The 20,694-nt window shown below is 47.4% G+C and overlaps 1 protein-coding gene across 1 annotated transcript in view; it reads left to right on the top strand.

Annotated features, from left to right (window-relative positions):
* The window catches only part of SLC7A5 (solute carrier family 7 member 5), a 51,937-nt gene that overhangs the window by 10,862 nt on the left and 20,381 nt on the right, over positions 1-20,694 (top strand). Inside the window, exon 2 of the mRNA XM_081017818.1 lies at positions 6,575-6,700. Coding sequence (XP_080873944.1) covers positions 6,575-6,700 — 126 coding nt within the window. The remainder of the gene's footprint in view (positions 1-6,574; positions 6,701-20,694) is intronic.

The following is a 20,694-nucleotide window of genomic DNA, read 5'->3' as shown; positions in this document are numbered from 1 at the left end:
TCTGAGCAAACACCCACAAGATGCTACAAAGGTGGTGAAGACTGTGGCAAGTCTGACCGAATTTCAGAAGTAACTGACATCTCATAGTGTTGGCTTCCCTGCTACACGGTGTAGACCAGTGATTCTCATCATGGGATCCGTGGACCACCACGTGAGCTTCATTCAGATGGCATGTATAAAAATGCAGTTAAAACGCATGCAGCATTTTAGCATAACACATTACAGTTACTATACAGTGGTACCTTGGTTTACGAACTTAATCCCTTCTGGAAGTCCGTTCTTAAACCAAAGCATTCTTAAACCAAGGTGTGCTTTCCCATAGCAGCGGGGGACTCAATTTACAAATGGAACACACTCAACAGGAAGCGGAACATGTTCTGCTTCCAAGGCAAAGTTCCCAAACCAAAACACCTACTTCCGGGTTTGCAGCATTCTTAATCCAAGTTGTTCATAAACTAAGCTGTTCTTAAACCAAGGTACCACTGTAACAGGCAGACAAATTATTAACTGGTCCACCAAGACCCTCGGCAATTTTCTGCTGGTCTTGGGGGTGGGGGAGTTGAGAAGCCCCTGATGTTGACCCTGCAAAAGTGATCAAGCCTCTTATGTGAAAAGAAGCATTGCAGCATAGGAAGGTGCATCATACAGAGTCAAGTCAATTAATCTACCTAGCTCAGGATCTGGAAACTGTTCTGCAGGGTCTGTGACATTCTCGGGCCCCATTTAGAGATGCTAGGGCTTCATCCTGGGACCTTCTGGGTACAAAACAGATGCCCTACCACTGAGCCATGGCATACTTTTGCCCTGGAGAACCTTTGGGCTTTCTCATTTCCATTATTCCATGCATGTTTCCTCCGCTAACCAATTCCTATAAGTGAGTGGGCTTCCAGAATCCACTGCCTGCAAAACCTGTTCTTGCATTTCTTGGAAAGCCAGACAACCTGTCTTCATAAAAAACAACAACCCCAAAACAGCAGCTGCACCCACTGCACAAGTTCAGTTTCCTGTTGTCTGTTGTGGTAGATGCAAACTCTCTTAGTAGGCTAATCGTTTGCTGAGGCCTTCTGATTTTCTGCCATTCTGCAGCATCACCTTAATTTATGGTGTACTATCACTGCAACTGGCCTCCTTACTTGCTCTTCCATTTGATTTTACACCTATCTAATATGTTGTATTTTCCGCTCCTTTGTTTCCTGGCTTTTGAGATTCCTCTCTTGCTTCCGTTCCTGGTTTCAGAACCCTGCACTGCACCGCTTCTTTCATCCGGCTCTGGTACTGTTTTGGTTCCTCATTTGTGGCGCCTTGGAAATAATGTGGGTCCCTATGTGGGGGAAGCTCCTGAAAGAGGATCACATGTAAGAAGCAGTTGTTTGACAGCTAGCAGATTTGACCAATTTCTGTTGAATCAAAGTTAAGGAAGGAGAGGCTACCACATTCAAAGGTAGATTCTTCCACTGTCCCATCTACAAACGGCCATATTGCAGAAGACTCTATAACCAGTAGGAAATACGTATTCTACTGTATTGCTTTTTTAAAAAATCCTTTGGGAGGCAGATGGGGGGCTGCTTTGGCTTAATACCCACCCACCTCGTTCCTCTTGTGGTTTTAGGAAACATGTTGCTTGCATTGTTTGACTATGCTGGGCTGGCTACCTTGCCCAACAATCGTTAAATGCTCAGTGCTGAATATGGCAAAACAATTACAGCGGTACCTCAGGTTAAGAACTTAATTCGTTCTGGAGGTCTGTTCATAACCTGAAACTGTTCTTAACCTGAAGCACCACTTTAGCTAATGGGGCCTCCCGCTGCTGCCGTGCCGCCGGAGCAAGATTTCTGTTCTCACCCTGAAGCAAAGTTCTTAACCCGAGGTACTATTTCTGGGTTAGCAGAGTCTGTAACCTGAAGCGTATGTAATCCGAGGTACCACTGTATCACAATTTTTCCTACTAGACACATATTTAAAGCAGTTTCCCCAAACACTGCACATTTATGTATGTTATTTCCACTAATACATACATTTATATGCACACTTTACCCTAACCTGAGGTACTACTTTAGCTAATGGGGCCTCCCGCTGCTGCTGCCGCTCCGCCGGAGCACGATTTCTGTTCTCATCCTGAAGCAAAGTTCTTAACCCGAGCTACTATTTCTGGGTTAGCGGAGTTTGTAACCTGAAGCATCTGTAACCCGAGGTACCACTGTATTTATTTTTTAACGGGAGGTTGCTGCAACTAAGAGCTGTGTGAGCTTCTGGCTTACATGTTACTCTCATGCGTGAAAGCAAGCAAGAAATGAGCGCCTTCCTTCCTCCTGGAGGGGCTGTAACAGAGGCTCGTGCAGAGTTCCTGCTTTGCAAACACACGTGATCTTGTTTTCTTATAACACTGTGCTCTGTCCCTGGCATGTTATGTGAGGGTGGTGTGGCAGAGGAATACCTCCCTCTGCCTGAAACCTTGGGAAGCTGCTGCCAGTCAGAGTAAGCAATGCCAAGCTGCTTGGACCAATGTTCTTTGACTCAATGCAAGACAACATCATGTATTTGTGTATTTAGGGGGGAAACTCTGTTTCTGAGTGGACTTCTGACTGTAGGAAGATTTCTGTTTTGCTAATTTGAGGGAGGGAGGTGGAGTCAAGTCACTGACACATTACACACAAACACACTCCTTTCCTTGAGGCGTTTTCTGCTACTGGTTTGTTCTGTGCTGATAACCCCTATTTTTCACTCAGAATCCTGCTAGTGTGTTCTGATAGTGCCACTGTCTCCTCTTCTTCCCAAGCAGTCTGATGATTTTTAAAAAACTACTTATGTGTCTTGAAAGTGACAAATTTGCGTCCTGTGCAGGCCTAGAAAGAGAGATACACAAATAAGTTACTATGTGGAAGATAATGAGTCTCTCTCATCTTAAATGACTTGTGTGTACAGTGACTTGGTCTCGCTTTATCCGTTAATGGTGGGAACTTCTAAAATTTAGGGAATCAAGGAGCCGCTTATTACCAGCAAAGTTTTGTAACTAAAACCTCCCCTGCTGCCTCAGTAAGGTTCTATAAACTTTTTAAAAGTTGCTGTGTTAGGTGACATAATAGAAGTTTATTTTCAAAATGCACAGCATAGAGAACCGGGATTATTTATAAAATAAAGTTTTATTATCTATCAAAGTGCAGAGACACAAAGAGCACCTTTTAAGGCTGCGTTCCTTTGCACATTTACCTGGGGATAAGTCCAATCGAATGGGACGCGGGAGGCGCTGTGGGTAAAACCTCAGCGCCTAGGACTTGCCGATCGCATGGTCGGCGGTTCGAATCCCCGCGGTGGGGTGAGCTCCCATCGTTCGGTCCCAGCTCCTGCCCACCTAGCAGTTCGAAAGCACCCTTAAGTGCAAGTAGATAAATAGGTACCGCTTTATAGCGGGAAGGTAAACGGCGTTTCCGTGAGCTGCTCTGGTGCCGGTTCGCCGGAGCAGCGTCGTCACGCTGGCCACGTGACCCGGAAGTGTCTGCGGACAGCGCTGGCTCCCGGCCTCTAGAGTGAGATGAGCGCACAACCCTAGAGTCTGTCAATACTGGCCCGTACGGGCAGGGGTACCTTTACCTTTACCTAAGTCCAATCGAACCTTGACTTTCTGACAGTTAGAGTTGTTCGACAGTGGAACAGACTTCCACGAGAGGTAGTGGACTCTCCTTCCTTGGAGGTTTTAAAGCATCTGTCATGTATGATCTGGTTGAGATTCCTGCATTGTAGGGGGTTGATCTAGATGACCCTTGGGGGCCCTTCCAACTCTACAGTTCTGTGCTTCTATGAATGTCACCTTGCAAAACAAATGGAGTAGTGCAGCCATCCCAACCATATCTGTTGGGAACATGCTTCCCACTAGCTCCAGCCAGCATGAGTGTATGATCCTGTGGCTGCTGGGAGTCCAACACATCTGGAGGGCACCAGGTTGGAGAAGACTGGAGAAACAAAGCAAAAACCTTTGGGCTGCTTGCCGCTCCCATGGGGGAGGCTTAAGCAGCTGCTGAGGATGCCTCCTCTTGGCATCCTTCCTCTCTGCTGTTTTTACACATGCCACAGTTAGCCAGTTAAAAGTGTGCCAAAGTGGCAAGGGTGCCGGTGGTAAAGTTGCGTTGTCAGCTTAGCCCGTCTGAGTTCAAAGTGTCGGGTGCCCTGCTGGATCTTGCAGTGCCGTCTTCAAATGTTGAATCAGCAGATCTGCCTTCCTGCATCTGTGGTCTTGTAGGGAGTTTGAGATCAGCTCCTGCTGAACATATGTATCTGTTTACTTGTTGCTGCGTATATGAGCCTCGGAAGCTTCTGTCTGGCTGCGCTTCATTTCTATACTTAGATGTGCAGGTGTTCTGACCAGCCTGGGAGGGATGCTACGTTAAAAGTGGGAGCACATGGTTCAAATCTTTGTTTACTCGGGTGAGGAAAACATGCACTCTGCACATGCTCCAGGGTCCTCTTGGCACTGACGCATCACTCAATAAGTGTTTCAAAGTAACGTGTGTTGCCTTGCTTGCAGTCCTCACCAACAGCCCTGTAAAGTAGGGACAGTATTGGCATCGCCCAGTTTGCAGATAGGAGCACTGAGGCTAAGCCGAGAGAGACTGACTTGCTTAAAGCACCCATCCCCCGTTAGTTCTTGGGAAAGGTTCCAGGGCTATACCTTGGTGCGCCTTAAGCCCTGGAGGTTTCTAAATAAACAGGGCAGTATTCTGAAGGGAGGAGGTTACGCAGATGTTGCCCAAAACTTTCAGGCAGGAGTGCCACTGGACGGGATTGCAGTGTACGTTTTAAAACCGCACTGCTCTAGCCTCAAGCGGGAATGTTCTTTCTCACACTCCTGTGCGCTTGCATTCTCATAGTGTGAAAACATTTTAATAAAAACGTGATGCAAAGATAGCCAGCGTCCTCTAGATAAGGCAGTGACTGACTCTCTGCAAGGGGATGCTGGGTGCCCCCACCCTGCCGAAGGCGGCAACAGCAGCTTTGCAGGCATATACAATATGGGGGTGGAGAGGGGATTATGCAAAGGAGCTTCCGGCTTCTCGGGTGGCTGCCTCTTCCTTGCTGCAGGGCCAATCGGTGGCGCTGGAGGCGGCACCTACTGAAATGGGCGAAGGAGCTGTTAGGTGTGAATGATGCAACTGTCCTCCTCTCTTGCCTGTCCTAGCTTTGAATCATCTGCAAGGAAGTTGAATCATTCATTCATTCACTAGGGGGGGAAAACCCAACTAGGACTTCCTGGATAGCAAGCATTTTGAGTGTGGCCCGAGTTTCCCCTACTCACCATGTGTTACTGCATCAAAAAGATGCTGTTTTCCTCCTAACCTTACTTGACGGGAAAACTCCCCAGCTAGGAAGGAGGTAGCATCCTCCCCTGTGTTTCAGAATCTGCAGCTGTGAGCATATGTTTTGAGTGATACTGTTGCTTCTGACTTAGGATGTGAACATCTGCTTGTGGGGAAGTGTTAGGTTTTATTGTGCCCGGAACTGTGCTAGGCAGTGCTGCTCATAGACCACCCACGTGGCCCTGTCCTTGCAGAGAGTGTTTTCAAGTCTGCATTAGCGGCCAGGGTGTGATAGGAGGGAGACTAGGGTGGAAATGGGCCAGGGAAGAGCTGGGTGGCAGCAGAGAGATGCAGGTATAGTTTGGAGAAAAGTCCTCAATCTTCTTTCTCATGTTTATATGCTGCAGGATGAGCCCTGAAGGGGCCCCAAAGTGGCTCTCAGTTGCCTTGTGTGTCGTTGTTGTTTTGAAAACAGTTACCAGCTTAACTTCAGTGCAAAACAATGAAACCAAAAATAAGGTGGGGAGAGTGCTCTGATCCTGCTTGTGGGCACCTTGGAGGCACCTGGTGAGAACAGGATGCAGGGCTAGGTGGGATGCTGATCTAGCAGCCAGGCTCTTCTTGCATCCTCAGTCAGAATATTCTGAAACGGAACCAGTGCAATGTCTGCTGCTTCCCTAGAGTCTTCCTCCAGAGCTCCCCAGCTAGAGAAGAGGCTGAGTTCTCTAGGCTTTCCCTTTGAGAGGGAAAAAGAGCAAGCCTTCAGGTGGAAAAGCTCACCCTCTCTCACCAGGCTGCACTCTAGAGGAATGTAGAATTGGAAGGAGTGTGCCTGTGTGTTTGTGTGCCGGTGGCATGGATGCATTTATAGTGGAGACAGTTTCAGAGGAAGCAGTCTGCCAAGTGGAGTCCTAGCAACCACAAGCTTCCAAAAAGTTTGACTGCAGAAGTTCATCCATGCATTGGCGAGAGTAGTGCAGGTCTCATTTATTTTGTATGTGTGTGTGTTTTTCCCCTTGGTGTGGGTAAGGGGATATTCATTGGCCTGGATCCATTTGCACAGATCCTACACTGTGCTTTGCAGGTGCAACTCCAGCAGATGATGGGGGGGGGGGGAGTTGTGCTGAATGTGGCATTCCTTAAAGGGCCAAACTCTGCAAGAAAACAGCTGTGCCTTGCCCTCAATCTTTAGTTTGGTATATTTCTTTTCCTGTTTGTAAAGAGGGTGGCTTGCGAAGCTCCTACTCCAACAGTGAACTAACCCACCTTGATCTGTTCCTTTCCAGTGCTGCTCACAGCCGTCAACTGCTACAGTGTGAAGGCCGCCACCCGCGTCCAAGATGGCTTCGCGGCTGCCAAGCTCTTGGCTCTCGCCTTGATCATCATCCTGGGCTTCGTTCAGCTGGGAAAAAGTGAGTGTGTATGTGTGTTTTGCTTCTTCAAAAAACAGGATGGAAGTGGAGGAGAAGGTGGTACAGGGGTAGGGGTGGCGGGTGGTTAGGGAGGACTTCCCCCAAATTCTGGCTCTAGCAGCAGAGGCAGAACAGCTTTAAATACTGTATCTGATTTCACTGTCTGCAGCTCCAAAAGCTCCAGGAAAGGGAGGCAGATTTAGGGGAGTGCAGCCACTTTAGTTGCACTTGGCATGGAGCAACTATGATATAGAATAGAAGACAAGAGGTGGGGGCACCAGATTTTGGCGTCATGTACAGCACTGCTGAAATTTGGGACCCCAAGGCCTGCCACTGCAGGCAGCTCCCCTGTTTCTTCTATTTGAGACTAGACTTGATCACTCTCGTTATGGTCCAGGGAAAACAAAACTGCATTTTCTCAGGTACCTGCAAAAATAGGAGAAACGTTCCAGAAAATGCCTTGTAATGGCGCATCTTTCACTTGGGCAATGTGGTAGTTCTGAGATTTTACCAGATGCTCAGAATAAGCTGTCAGAAAGACGGAATTCAGCAGCTACAGCTATTCCTAGCCTTCATGGATATGAAATGCAAGTGAAAGCTTCATTTGCACAGAGACATCCATGGCACATTTGGTCTCTCTGTTTCTCATTATTCTAATCTTAAAATTCAGTTCCCTGTATTGTCACCTTCATTTGTGGATTTCATCTCTCCCCCCTGCCCCTGCCCCAGTTAAACCACTCAGGAACGTTAGCATTTTTAGTGTGAATTTATCTGAGACAATTTTTGTATACAGTTCTGACTAATATACAGATTTTGGAAGCAATTTCCTCTAATGTCAGGCATTCTTGTCTGTTACACTCACAAAGTGCATGCATTTTTACTCACACACACACCCCCGGCACACACATTTTTGTACACATTTTATGGTTGCCAGACTGCACTGCAAAAAAATTCAGAGTACAAATGTCGAAGTGTGGTGCGTTCTGATTTATGTATTGGTTCAAGGTGTGCAAATTAGGTATTAGCTTATTAAAATGCAAACGGCATCAAATGTCTCCCGCATCCCTAACGATGAGCGACCCTTGACAGCCTTTATCTTCCTTCCTCCCTCATTTGCTGTGCTCTCTGCCCCACATCAGCCTTTTATGAAACGAGAGTTGCTTGGGAAGTGCCAAGTTTTTCCCTTGACCTTGTCTGACCTTCCCTGGCTCAGATCTTGTCCTCTTGACTGCATGTACCCTCTGCCCTTCCTGCCTGTATCGCTGTTGTTTTTAGCATGGCAGGACGTGGTGGGCACCTGAGCCAACCCCTCATTCAACAGGGGTCCAGGCAGGCTGGTCACATGGCTTGTGGCAGCCTGTTTCTGCTTTCGCTGCTTGTCTAGGAGAGGAGATCAAATGCCAGGATGGTGTTTCCCTTCTGTGTGTTTTCGCCAGCCGGCGGGGCTTGCTTGGTGCAAAATAGCACACACACGCACACCCCTTCCACTCCCTCTTGCTGGATATTTGACTCCCAGAAGAGAGATGCAGGCAGACGAATGAAGTCTGTGGGCTGTCAGTACAGGGTAGTCTTCATGAGGAAACTGCGCCCCCTCCTGTCCTTCTGGGGAAATCTAGAAAGCAAGCAGGGGGCTGTTGCCTCCACCCCCATCCAAAGAGATACATATAGAGGATTGATTGCCACAGGATGCTAGAAGTCAGGAAATAGGTGCTTGTAATTTTAACCACACTTGCTTTGTATGCACATGTTCAGTGCTGGTGTCTGTCTTCAGGTAGGGCTGGGAAACTCCTCCTGCCCAAATCCTGGAACGCTCCTGTCAATCAGTGTAGAATTTATGCTGGGCTAGCTGAACTGGTGGTCTGACTCAATATAAGGCAGCTTTATGTGTTGGTAACATAGGAGTAACATAGGTTTCCAGGAATTCAGGCATACAGTTTGGGCCTGGGGTTATCTCAAGGGCTTTCTTTCTTCTGTACAAACCCAGAAGCTCGTCAGTAGCCATCAGCAGAGGCCTTGCTTCACATCTTGCCACCTTTCGGCTTTTCCCTACCGACGCCTAGATGAGTCCCGGGCCCTTGTATGACCTTCATGGTGCATGTGTTTATGTTTCCTGTCAAAAACGAACATTGGAAGACCCTTCTGGATCAGATGAGAGGCCCATGCAATCCAGCATCCTGATCTCACAGTGACCAACCAGATTACCCATGGGGAATCCACTAGTGGGACCCAGAGTGCAGCTTAAGATTTCCAGTAACTAGTGTTCAGAGGCTCTCTTTCTCTGACAGTGGAGATGGGGCAGCAGCCATCAGGGTTAGTGGATAGCCTCACCTCCCATGAATTTGTCTTCTTAAAGCCACCCAAGTTGGTAGCCATTGCTACATCTTGTGGGAGCAAATGCCATAGCTGACCTATGTCTGAAGAAGTCCTGAATTTTGGGTCTCCTGGATCTTCTGGCTTCCGGCTTTAGTAGGCATTGGTAGCCATAACCATGGCTGTTCTGTTTTTATTTTGTTAGGGACTGGAAGGTCTAAATGGATTTTTGTTTTAGTTACAGCCCTGGTCTTCAAGTGTTATGGGGTGTGTATATGTTTACAGATGGAGGTTTGTTTTGCTGCTCTCTCTGTCTTGCACACTCTTGTTTATTTTTGTTCCATTTTTGTGTGTGCTTTACTTCGCAAGCTTCTTTCAAGCATCTTGCAGCTTACAAGCGGTCTAGAAATGCAAACAAATAAATGGAGCTTAATGAAGCAGTTCTGTCCAATGAAGATGCAAAGGGATAAAAAAAAGAGCCTGTCTCTTAAGTTGAAAGATTTTCTTCCTTCCTTTCTTAACATCTCAGCATTTTAAAAGAATAAAGCTAACTTTGTTAATTGTGTTTGTTTCCTTCTAAATGGCAGAGCCTCGTGACACAAACTCTCGAAATGTCTTGCCAACCCGGACCTGGTTGGTGTCAGCAGAGATCTCTCTGCTCAGCATTTTTCAGTATTTTTTGATAAAAGGATAAGAAGCGGATGGGAACTTTTGAGGGAGGAATTCCTTCTTCTGTAAAACAAAACAGAAGGTTGTTGTTGGGGGGGGGAGGGAGCCCCTCTATTCTGGGGCAATATAAGGGACACTTGTTTAACAACAAAGGATTCAGAAGGAATTCTCCACTTCTCTTTGCCCTCTTCGGAACTTGCAAGATATTATTTTTCCTTTCCCTCTTCTCCTGTTACTGCCTCCCCCTGTAATTGCCTTGTGACCTTTGGGCAGTTTTTCAGTGGTGATGCTTGCAAAATACACTTCTTTCTTCTTCCCACCCCTTCCATATTGCGTAGGGTGCTTTGCTCAACTTATTTCCTCCTTTAAGGTGGGCTGTCGTTAATGGCCATGGAATGCCGGCATCACCTTTTGGGCTCTAGGCTAATAATAGCCTTCCTTTAATATCTCCAGAGATTCCTTTCTCACTCACAGGAATCTGCCTCAAAGGTCTTCTCTGCATCTCAGGTCATGGTTGTGCAAGCAAGAAATCTGCAGACTCACAGCTTTAAACCGACTGTAGATTTTGAAATAGTTGACATTTGTGTTTCTATCAACCCCCCCCCCCCGATTACCTGTGTGCATCAATAAGAACTAGGGAGTTGGTTCCTTTTTTCTAACAAGATCAACACCCCGAGGCACTCAGCTTCTGAAATCTGCACATGATGACAGGTTCTGCATTCTTGTGCTCTGCCATCACAGAACTCTCGCTTTGTGCACAGGATGGAACCCAAAAAAGGTACCCTGCAATGCTGTGCATAGATAATGATGGGAAAACTGTGTTGTCTGGTTAAGAGCCATTTGGTCTGGTTGTTGGGTTTACAATCTCACCCCTTAATGTGCTGCACTTCACAGTTCCCAGAAGCGATTCACAGTTTTGATTTTTTGTTTTTAATGGGCATTTAATGCATTTTATATTAAAAACCTTTGTTGAGGTGGTTCACAGGTCTTATACGAACAAAATAGCCATTAAAACAACCTTGAAGCTATCAAATACAATAATATAGCATCAAAGAGGAGCTATACATTAATATCCAAGTAGCGAGAACAGAAAAACTAAGTATGCAGGCAGATCCTAATCTGACTTTTGCCAGCCTTCTTCCCTCCAGGTGTTTGTCCAGTCCCAGCCCAGCTTTCTCAGCCACCACATCAAACCCCCAAAATGAGATTCTTCCTCACCTCATGGCTTTTCTCTCACTATGCCTCAACAGAAGCCCTATATCAGGGCATTCCCATCTTCTCTGGATCCACATTGCATCATTTTTCCTGCCTGTAAAGCGGCCTTTGCCAGCCCTGGTACTCTCCAAATGCTTTGGAGTACAATTCCCATCAGCCCCAACCAGAAGAGCCACATGATCCTGGGCTACAACTTCCATCCTCCCTTCTGAATGCTGATGGGACCTGGAGTCCAAAAACAATGGGAGGGCTGCAGGTTCCCTAGCCCCGACCCCAGTAAATGGAATAGTTTTGATCCACTGACAAAATGATGCTGAAGTCAGCACTTAGCTCTGTGGGGAGCATTCCATAGCAGGACTCTTTTCTCTGGTCACCACTTACGAAGGGAGGGGTACCCAGAGGCCTTGTGCAGTTCTAGATAATTGGGCTGGGGCAATAACCTATTCCCATCTGCCTTTGAGAACAGAGATCTTTCCAGTAAAATGTGCACCTTTTTTGTTTTCAGTGGCCCAGTGAGTAACCGCTAAACGAAGCATTAGCATCAAAATTTGTAATGGCAAAGATGCATAAAAACCCACTTCTTCTTCTACTAAGTTGGCTTGGGCAGGGATGGCCTGGCCACAGCAATTCATGCACTGGTAACTTCAATGTGCTCTATGCGGGGCTAACCTTGGTCCTGGTCCAGAGGTTCCAGCTGGTGGAAAATGCTTTGGCCAGACGGTTGATGGGGATGCACTGTTGCCAGCACATAACTCTGGTGCTCAAAAGCTTGCACTGGCTGCCTGCATGCTGCTGGGCCAGCTTCATTGTTCTTGTATTCAGCTGCAGGCCCCTGAACAGCTTGAGTCCAGGATGTTTCAAGGGCAGCCCAAGCCCTTACAACATCCCTGCGTGATCGTTGAGGTCTGTTAGTGGTCCTCCGTGGCTCAGACGTACAGCTCATATCCACCAGAAGCTGTGTGCTCAGTATTATGGGCCTGATTTTGCAGATCTCTCTTCCAGTTGAGTTCAGACAGGACAACTCCCTGTTGAACTTCTGGCATCTACTGAAAACGTTTTATTCAGCACTGGCATTTTAACTAGTGTTACAGTTTCAATGAATTTTTATCTTTTCTATATTTTATTTTTTGGATACTGCTTAGAGACAACTGTAGGTATTTAAATTGTTTTTAAAAAAAATTAAGTTCTGGGTGCTTTTGCATGTCTTTGAACTAAATACTTTTTCAGGTCAGCTGTCAGACCCAGCTTTGCAGTAAAGCCATTTTTCTCCCGTCTTCTGGGGCTCTTCTCCTGAGCTTCTGCTGAACAGATGCAGGATCATTTAAGGACACTGCAAGTGCGCTTAGCTTTGGTCGCTCTTCATGGGAAGCTTAGGTGTGTGACTTTGGCTGAATGTCTTCTTTTTTAAAATGGTGTTTTACACATCTGTCACACAGATGGGGAAGTTGCAGCCTTCCACATGTCGCCCTCCCAACTCCCTTCATCCTTGATCGCTGGCTGGAGGTGCTGGGAGTTGGGAGCCCCCGGTAACAATTTCATTACAGGCCCTTGTTTTTTAAAGTTTGATTTTATCAGTATTTTGGATAGCTGTGTTACACTATTTTATGCTGACCTCTTTGATAGTTTTCTTTTCAAGCCCGGATAAACACTTTTGTAATTGTCATGTGGTTCAGACATCTTAGCATGATCTCAGCATTGCTTTTTTTGAGAGGGGTGCTTAAATAATGAAAAGTTGAAAGTAAACGAGGAGAAAAACAACACATTTCATTAGGTGTGATTACATACTTAATTACTTCATCCATTAGAAATTATATTAGTATAATCAAATACAAAAGACACGCACAGGAAATCAGTAAAGAGAGGTGGAGAGATAAAAGCCGATGATAATAACGACAATTTGAGGATTTAAGTGGTTTACAAATTTTGGGGAGCGGGAAATTGGACTAGGAATAAAATGTGCCCTTTACACTCCATAAGAAGGATCTCTTGCAGTGTTGCAAAGGATTCCGAGGCAGATCATATATATAATTTCTAGCCGAAGCTTGTGCAGTTGGGCCGCTCTTGACCGTCTAAGGAACCTCATTACCTTGTTCACTCTTGTGAAAGAAATATTTACCTCCAGAAGAAAGAGCACTTTGTCCAGTTCGTTTGGCCGGTGATGCTTCTCCCAGGGGAGGCTGGCGTCTTTATTGTACTCAGATTCCCTTTATTGGTGGACATCGCCCCTTCCCCACCTCTTCCAGCGAGGCTTATCCGACTAATTCCTTGGTTTGGCACCAACGCTGGGGAAGAGGGGATTGTCTCGGATTTTCTTATTAGAACCAGACCTGAAAGAGATGAGAACAGCCTTCTTTTCTCCTCCTGGATGGATGGCACTTGAGCACAGGCACCAGAGTGCAGAACACTCACCTGGCGCTTTTTCTAAATTGTGTACCTCCATTTATGACTGTATATGATGCTGCAGCAAAGCATATGGCAAGGGCAAACTAGAAAGCCCTGGAGCCCTGCTTCTGTGTCCTTCCCAAAGAAAAGCAGTGGTGATCTTCAAAAGCAGAAATTTCAGGAATGACATGGGGTTTGTAGACTGGGCTGCCAGAAGAATTGAAGCCTTTGAGCCTGTTGCGCATCCATATTCTGCCCTGTGATCTTATTAGTATTATCAGGTGATCAGTCAGGAACCTTACAGTGCACTTCTGTGTGTTCCTTTGCAAGTGGGCTTGTAGTCAGTGCTGTTTAAATCCAGCTCCAGATGCAAGCTGCACTGGGTTCTGTTCCACTTGGGATATCCCAGTTAATTAAAGTTCTAGCACAAGTCTTTAGGGAGGAGCCCGGAACATAGGAAGCTGCCATATACAGAGTTGGACCATTGGTCCATCTAGACCAACATTGTCTACAATGACAGGCAGCAGCTCCCCAGATTTCGGACAGGGAACAATCACAGTCTTATCTGGAGATGCCGAGGATTAAACCTGGGAGGGTAGATTCTCTAGCACTGAGCTGCAGCCCTTCCCATAGAATGGAGGGACTTCTTTACATCCCTTCATATTGTGGGGACTGTCCCATTTGTTCCTACTCTCTGCTTCCAGTTTCTGATCCAGAAGAGGTCCTTTCCTCTTATTCCATGACTGCTAAGCAAACTCGGGAGGCTTTGGGGAGGAACTTCCATTGAAAGCCTTTTGGAAGCTCAAGCTCACCTCTTTAGGTGATGCTAAAATCCCAGATTCAGCTTGTGATGAAAAGCCCCAGAGCAAAAGGCAAAGTGGAGCTGGCAATGCCCAAACCCTAAATCACTCCTGATTTGCAAAGTTGAGCTGGCAACATGTTGCATCGCGCTCTCTGCCGTGCCCGCCTGGCTTCAGGCACCGTGGGCACCCGCCTTTGCCAGCTGGGCACGCCTGGCCCCGCAGGGCCCTCTTTCACCTTGGATAGGATGCTTGAAACCTGTGATTAAAAAGTAGGCAGGCCATATGGCACATGCACACTTACCTGTGCAATTATGCTCCTCACCCTACAGTGCAAAACTTGGTTAAGTTTTACTGTTAAGCTTCTCTGGCAGTGTTGAGGGCTATGTAGGCAGCTTGTGGCCTTAGACCAGGGGTGAGGAACTGGGGGCCAAATGCAGTCCCTCCTGGCCTCTCTGCTTAATCCTTGGGGCACCCACCAGGACACCCTCTCCTCTAGTACTTTTGCCTTGCTGCCATGTAAAGTCTTTTGCATGATTCTTTAGTTGGGATTTCTTCAGTCTTCCATCCTTGTGCTACCAGAACTCTCGACTGTTCTCTTTTTATTATTTATCCCCACCTAAACCAAGGGGGCATCCTACGAGCATAGACTGAAATAATGCGAGGAAATCAGATCCGGCCATGAATTGCACAGGACATACATGCATGTAAACGTTTTAGCATGCATGTAAGTTTTGTGCCATTTCAGAAATAACACTTTGCGGTTCAGTATTGTTTTTATTTTAACTGTCTATGTGGCGGCAGCATAATCTTCTCAGTGCCTAGGACCTCTAAAGGTCTTAATCCCTCCCTGGCGCTGCCCCTCTCCATGTCTGCAGCAAAGTTGCTATTCTCTGCGCTCTGAGTTGCTCCATCTCTCGTGGCCTCTTGCTGAAACCAGCAAGCTTCCCTTGGGCAAATCTGTACCGTAGATGAAGGTGTTTTGTTCCTGGCTGTGTTGTGAGCCAAGCAAAGACCCTTAATTAGCTTGTGTTCCGTTGGCCTAGAAGCCCAGTTGGCCGGCTTCTTACTTCTTCATCCTTTTGTGGCCTCTGATCCAAATCTTCTGAGCGGCTCAAAAGCCAGAGGAAATAGGCTTAGGGAGAAGCAAGTCAGACTACTGCAGGGCGTTCTGTCTTGAAAGCCAGGAAGAGGACGTGCCATGAGAAAAGCTGCAGCGTTTGGGACTTTTGGTTTAGAGAAAAGGCAAGAAAGAAGTGATACGATGGACGTTTATAAAATGATGCATGGCATGGAGACAGTGGATGGAGAACAGTTTTTTCTCCCTCCCACATAATACTAGAACTCGTGGACATGAATGTTGGAAGATTCAGGACAGATAGAAGAAAATATTTCTTCATGCAGCACATAGTGAAACTATGGAACTTGATGCTACAGAAGACAGCGATGGACAACTTTAAAAGAGGACAACTGCATGGAGGAGCTATCAATGGCAACTACCCTGATGGCTATGCTCTGCCTCCAGAGGTTAAAGCAGTAATACTTCTGAAGACCAGTTGCTGGAAATCACAACTGGGGGGAATGCTGTTGTGAGTTTCCTACAGGCATCTGGTTGGCCACTGTGAGGACAGGGTGCTGGACTACACGGGCCATTGGCCTGATCCAGCAGGCTCTTCTTACTTTCCCAGGAGTTGCTTTCCACAGCATTGTCTATTGGCCTCAGCCAGCATGGCCAGGCTCCCATCAGCCCCTGCATTACACAGCCATGCCGGCTGGGGCATGTTGTGAAGTTGGCATCCCCAGAAACGGGAGGGCAGCAGACAGGCGAAGGCTGTTGTGTTTTGCAAGCAGGCAGAATGATGCAATGGGGTCTGGTCGAGATGGGAATGCCCTGATTTGGGCCTCCTGTTGGGGCAAAAGCTATCAGATGAGGAAGAATCTCGCTTTGGGGGTTTGATGTGGTGGCGGCTGATGAGGTTGGGCTCAGGCAGGATGAGCCCCACCTTGTTTGTGAGAAGCCTTCCAGACAAAGTGGGGAGCAGGATGGTACAGGATGCCTGGTGTTCGTTCCCAGGCGCTGGCCTTGGGCGAACACCAGGGGCTCTTCAACTTGAGTTAATAATGTGCTTTTAGCCCAGCAGGGGAGGAGGAAATCTGGCAGCCAAGGCCCCATTTGTGTGTGTGCTCGTCTCAGTACATTTTAATAATAGCACTTCATGAGTGTTTGCTAACAAACTTTGCACTCCTAAACTGCAGCGGAGAAGAATTTAAGTCTTCCTTTTGTAACAAGGAGAGAGAAGGAAAGTTCATTTTTGTTTTGCCCTGAATTCACATTAGCGGTTTGGGCACTCTTGGATTGGGGTCCTGAATCTCCCCCTACTTTTTTAGGGCAAAGTAGATGTTGGGTACCCTCTTTGAAGCTCTGCAGCTCATAGCACATGCTTCACACTCAGAAGGTCTTGGAATTCCAGCCCCCAGTCAGGATCTCAAAACCTGGGGAGCTGCTACCACTCCATGCAGAGCAGGGGCTGGGCAGAAAGTAGAGCTCAGTCTATCGGTAGACTTGAACTAGACGTGACTAAGAGTTTTTGACCAGTGCTAGAAACTCAGATATATAAGCTAGGTGCCAAATGGCTCCTTAAACCAAGGTTACAGTCACCAAAACAGAATGTCTACTTGCCATTTGGGGGCAAGACAGCTCTAAAGTCTTATTTTTTAAATGATGGACTGACTGTGACATCTGGCTAGTTCAGATGACAACCTTGAGCTAGGTTAAGAGCTTAAAGAATAAAAGTCACTTGATCCAGGGATAGTCCACATATATCTTGGCCTATTCTGACCTCTTTTTCTTGATGGTGACTGCTCCTGCTCAGGCTGCACAGAAAAAGCATTTTGGTTCCGGAAATTAATTCCGATTGTGCAGATAAAATATAACTGATGGAATTGTACAAGATGTGGTGGTATTAGTGTGTGAAAACAGTCCAGATCCAATGATCCGAGGCACGCACCTCCAGATGGTGGAAATGTCAGGCACCATCCTGGTACCCAGGCATCTTCACTTGGTCACAAGTAGTTGATTCCTTGCTTTTGACTCCTTTTTTAACAAGAGTGGCAACCAAAGGATGCTTTTCATCCAAAGTGGGCTGCTGAAATTAAAACAAGGAGTGGGCTCTGGGACTGTGAGCTCATTTCAGTTCTCCAACTGGACATTTCACAAGTCGCAAGAGGAAGGGGCATAGCTCAGTGACAGAACATGCAGAAGATCCCGGGTTCACTCACTGGCAGGATCAGGACTGTCTCCTGTCAGAAACTTTGGAGAAGCCACTGCCAGTCAGTGTAGACAACACTAAGTTCTAAAGTTGGGGTAGCTTTGGGCATTTTGTCTACATATATAATTAGCATTCTGCCAGGACCCAAGACCAGCACCCCTGGGACTCTTGGCTCCATCTCAAACCCACTTAGTGTTGGAGATCAGAAGACTTAAGGTGCCTTTGGACCATTGTGGGGGCCTTTGAGGTATTGCCTTCATTGCCTTTTATCTTGTCAATTATATCAACTGTTCCTTCCCCCATTTTAGGCCTACCTGTACTCATCTTAAATAATTGCAGTTAATAGCCCCTTTATGCCAGCTATCCAGCCCTGTTAGGACTATGCATCCATGGCATGAAAATTAGGCATTCCAGGCATGAAACAACTCAAATTTTCTTTCTTTCTCCCCTCATCATCCCACAAAAGAGCCCTTGGGTGGTAATTAAAAAGGACAGGCCACCATTTCCAACAGTCCTCTTAAGAACTGCGGACGGAAGGCTGTTGTTGGAGCTCGTTAATTTTAATTTGGTTAATTTTAGAGCCGAGTGTGGTTGGAGAGGCATCTGAGCTTGGCGCGTGGTGGGGGAACCTTGGCTTGTCCCAGCAGTTGTTGCTGTGTTGCGAGGGCATTTATGGTTAACCGGTTGAATTAAGAAGAGGGGGCTGGAGGGTGTGCTGGGGAAGAAGGGAAGACTAGCAAGGATGCCTGTAAATGGAGAAGGCCATTTTGAACTGCAGCAGGTGCTTAGGAGGGGGTGGCACCAACCTGGTGGCATCATATTCTATAGCAATGTAAGCACCACCTGTCTCTTGCCATCCTCCTCCAGTGATTTAATAGTTTGCCTGCAGTTAGAAGACCTGTGTTGTGCCCGTGGGCCAAAACGGCTACATAGCTTATAACCTTGAGAGCATCAGGTTCTTCAGTAAGAAGCTTTTTTAACCTAGCCCTACTACTTGGGGAGATTGGAGGCTGGTCCTGGGATCTTTTCAGGACAGATAAAGAAAGTACTTATGCCAGCAGCTCATAGTCAACCTGTGGAACTCACTCCCACAAGAGGCAGTGCTGGGCACCAACTTGGGTGGCTTTAAAAGAACATCAGACCTATTCGTGGAGGAGAGGACTATTGGTGGCTACTTGCCATGGTGGCTCTGCCCTGCCTCCACACCAGAGGCAGCGATACTTCCGAATAACAGTTACTGGAAACTGCAGGAGGGGAGAGGGCTCTTGTGCTCAAATCCTGCTTGCTGGTTCCCCACAGTGGTTGGCCATTGTGAGAACAGGATGCAGGTCCTGGTCCAGCAGGCTCTTAGCTTCTTACGTGCAAAATTCATCAAGCCGTATCCAGACTAAATGTAACAGGATTGAACTCACGGTGCACGGTTGAGTCATTGGTGGCATGTCTTTCTCCCGCACCTGTGAGTCATGTTGCCACGTGGGGATGAGCAAGCCTGAGAACTCTGCAGTTAGCAGGGCCGGTGGTGGAAAGCCTCCAGAGGGCAGGACCCAGAGATCTCCCTCAACAAAGCCTTCTTTGGAAACGCACTTGTCTTGCCCGTCCGTTGGGCTCTCGTGCCTCTTTCCTCCTCTCCTCTGCCGCCTTGTTCTAGCTAGTGATGCTGGCAGCAGGCCGCCCAGCAAGTAAAAAACCTAGTGAACTGTTCTGTGTAGTTCATGGAAGAAAGCTGCTTTTGTTGCAAATTTGCCTTCCCCTCCTTTCCCCCTCACCTCATTGTGAGTCGCTGGAATGTGGAGTTTGAGAAAGGGCGAAGAGTTAAACCCCAAATGCAGCCGCAGCACCCATGTGACTGGGCTCTCTGGGCTCTTAGTGCCCTAAGACAAATCACATGTGAGGCAGCAGGGAGGTCAGGTGGCCAACAGTGACCTTCCCAGATCCCTTTTCTACCCCTCCAGGCGCACCTGGGGGCTCCGTCTTCAGAAGGGAGCCAGGAAATGGGAACTCCTATGTTCTCAGCCTCCCTGTCCTGGAGGAGACTGGGTTTGGCCTCCAGATCAAAAGGCATGAAACGAAACGTCCACCGAGACGTCTTCAGAACTAAAATAAACGCAGCAAACGTGCTGGAAGTGTCTTCAACAATTGAAGACCACCCCCTCCCCTCCTCTCCCCTTATATATATTTTTTCCTGGGCTGTTTCCATTCAAGAACGGATGAATAACAGGAACTCCAAATACTTGGACCCTTCCCACAGCTGACAGGGACGTGAGCACTTGAGGGTTTTCTTGGGCGCCTTGCGAACCGGAGGAATCCTTTATGTCCTCACCAAGGTGGGGGGACGGGGACCACAACACTTTGTGTTCCTCTTGCCTTGAAGGTCCCTGTGGGACTGGCCTCTGGGGCTGAACTGTAGCCTCCGTCACTCTGCCAGAAGCCGCCTTTCCAATTGCTTCCTAGGAGCTTAAGATGAGAAATGACAGAGTTGCCGCTTGGCTAAGATTGTAGCAGGCATTCTGGGTGGCCTGGGACCCTTGAGCACTTGGGTTCAGTTGCTTGGGGTGCCTTGCGGACATGATCCAGTTTGCATGCAGAAGGCCTCGGGTTCCCTTTCCGGCAAATCCCAGCATTGAAGGGCAGAGCTCTTGGGCAGAGCCTCTGCTTTGCATGCAGAATGTCTTTGCTTCAGTCATAGGCATCTCCATGCCGGAGAGCTTCTGCCAGGCAGTGTGGGCAGTGCTGTGCTGGATGAACCGGTGGCCTAACTTTGTTCCTTTTTGTATTGGGGAGAGAATTGTTTCCTTGGTATGGAACATAAAGAGGAAACGAAAGGGCCACTTTAGGTCAAAACCGTCTTGCTAGCTAATCTCTTGTTGTTTGGACCCCTTCTTCCTTGGATGTGGACCAGGGCTGGGGAATTGTTTTTCAGCCTGAGGGCCACTTTCCCTTCTTTGTCAACCTTCTGAGGGCCACATGCCGATGGTGGGCAAGGCCAGAGATAAAGTGGGTGGGGCAGCAATGGCGAACTTCACCTTTCTACAGTAGGCTGGTTTCCACACACAAGCATCCCCCTCTGTCCTGGCAAGCCAAAGCACTAAGGAAAGAGTCAAGCAGAATATCCTTGGTTCAGTCCCTGGTATGTGCAGGTAAGGCTAGGGTAAACTCCTACCTGAATCCTCTGCCTGCAGCCTGTGTAGAGATAGGTGATTCTGTATAAGGCCCTTTCCTTTTTTCTATAGCATCCAGCATAAAGCTGCTCACCCATTGGAAGAAATGTATTCTTACAGCTTCAGCCATGAAAAGGGCTCACTGAATTGGAGACACTGTATTTGAACACCTTGTGGTTTTTGTCCCCCTC

The sequence above is a fragment of the Podarcis pityusensis genome, assembly GCF_964106645.2.
Source record: "Podarcis pityusensis genome assembly, chromosome: 8".
In the NCBI taxonomy this organism is placed as follows: domain Eukaryota; kingdom Metazoa; phylum Chordata; class Lepidosauria; order Squamata; family Lacertidae; genus Podarcis; species Podarcis pityusensis.
This window is presented reverse-complemented; position numbering and strand designations above follow the sequence as displayed.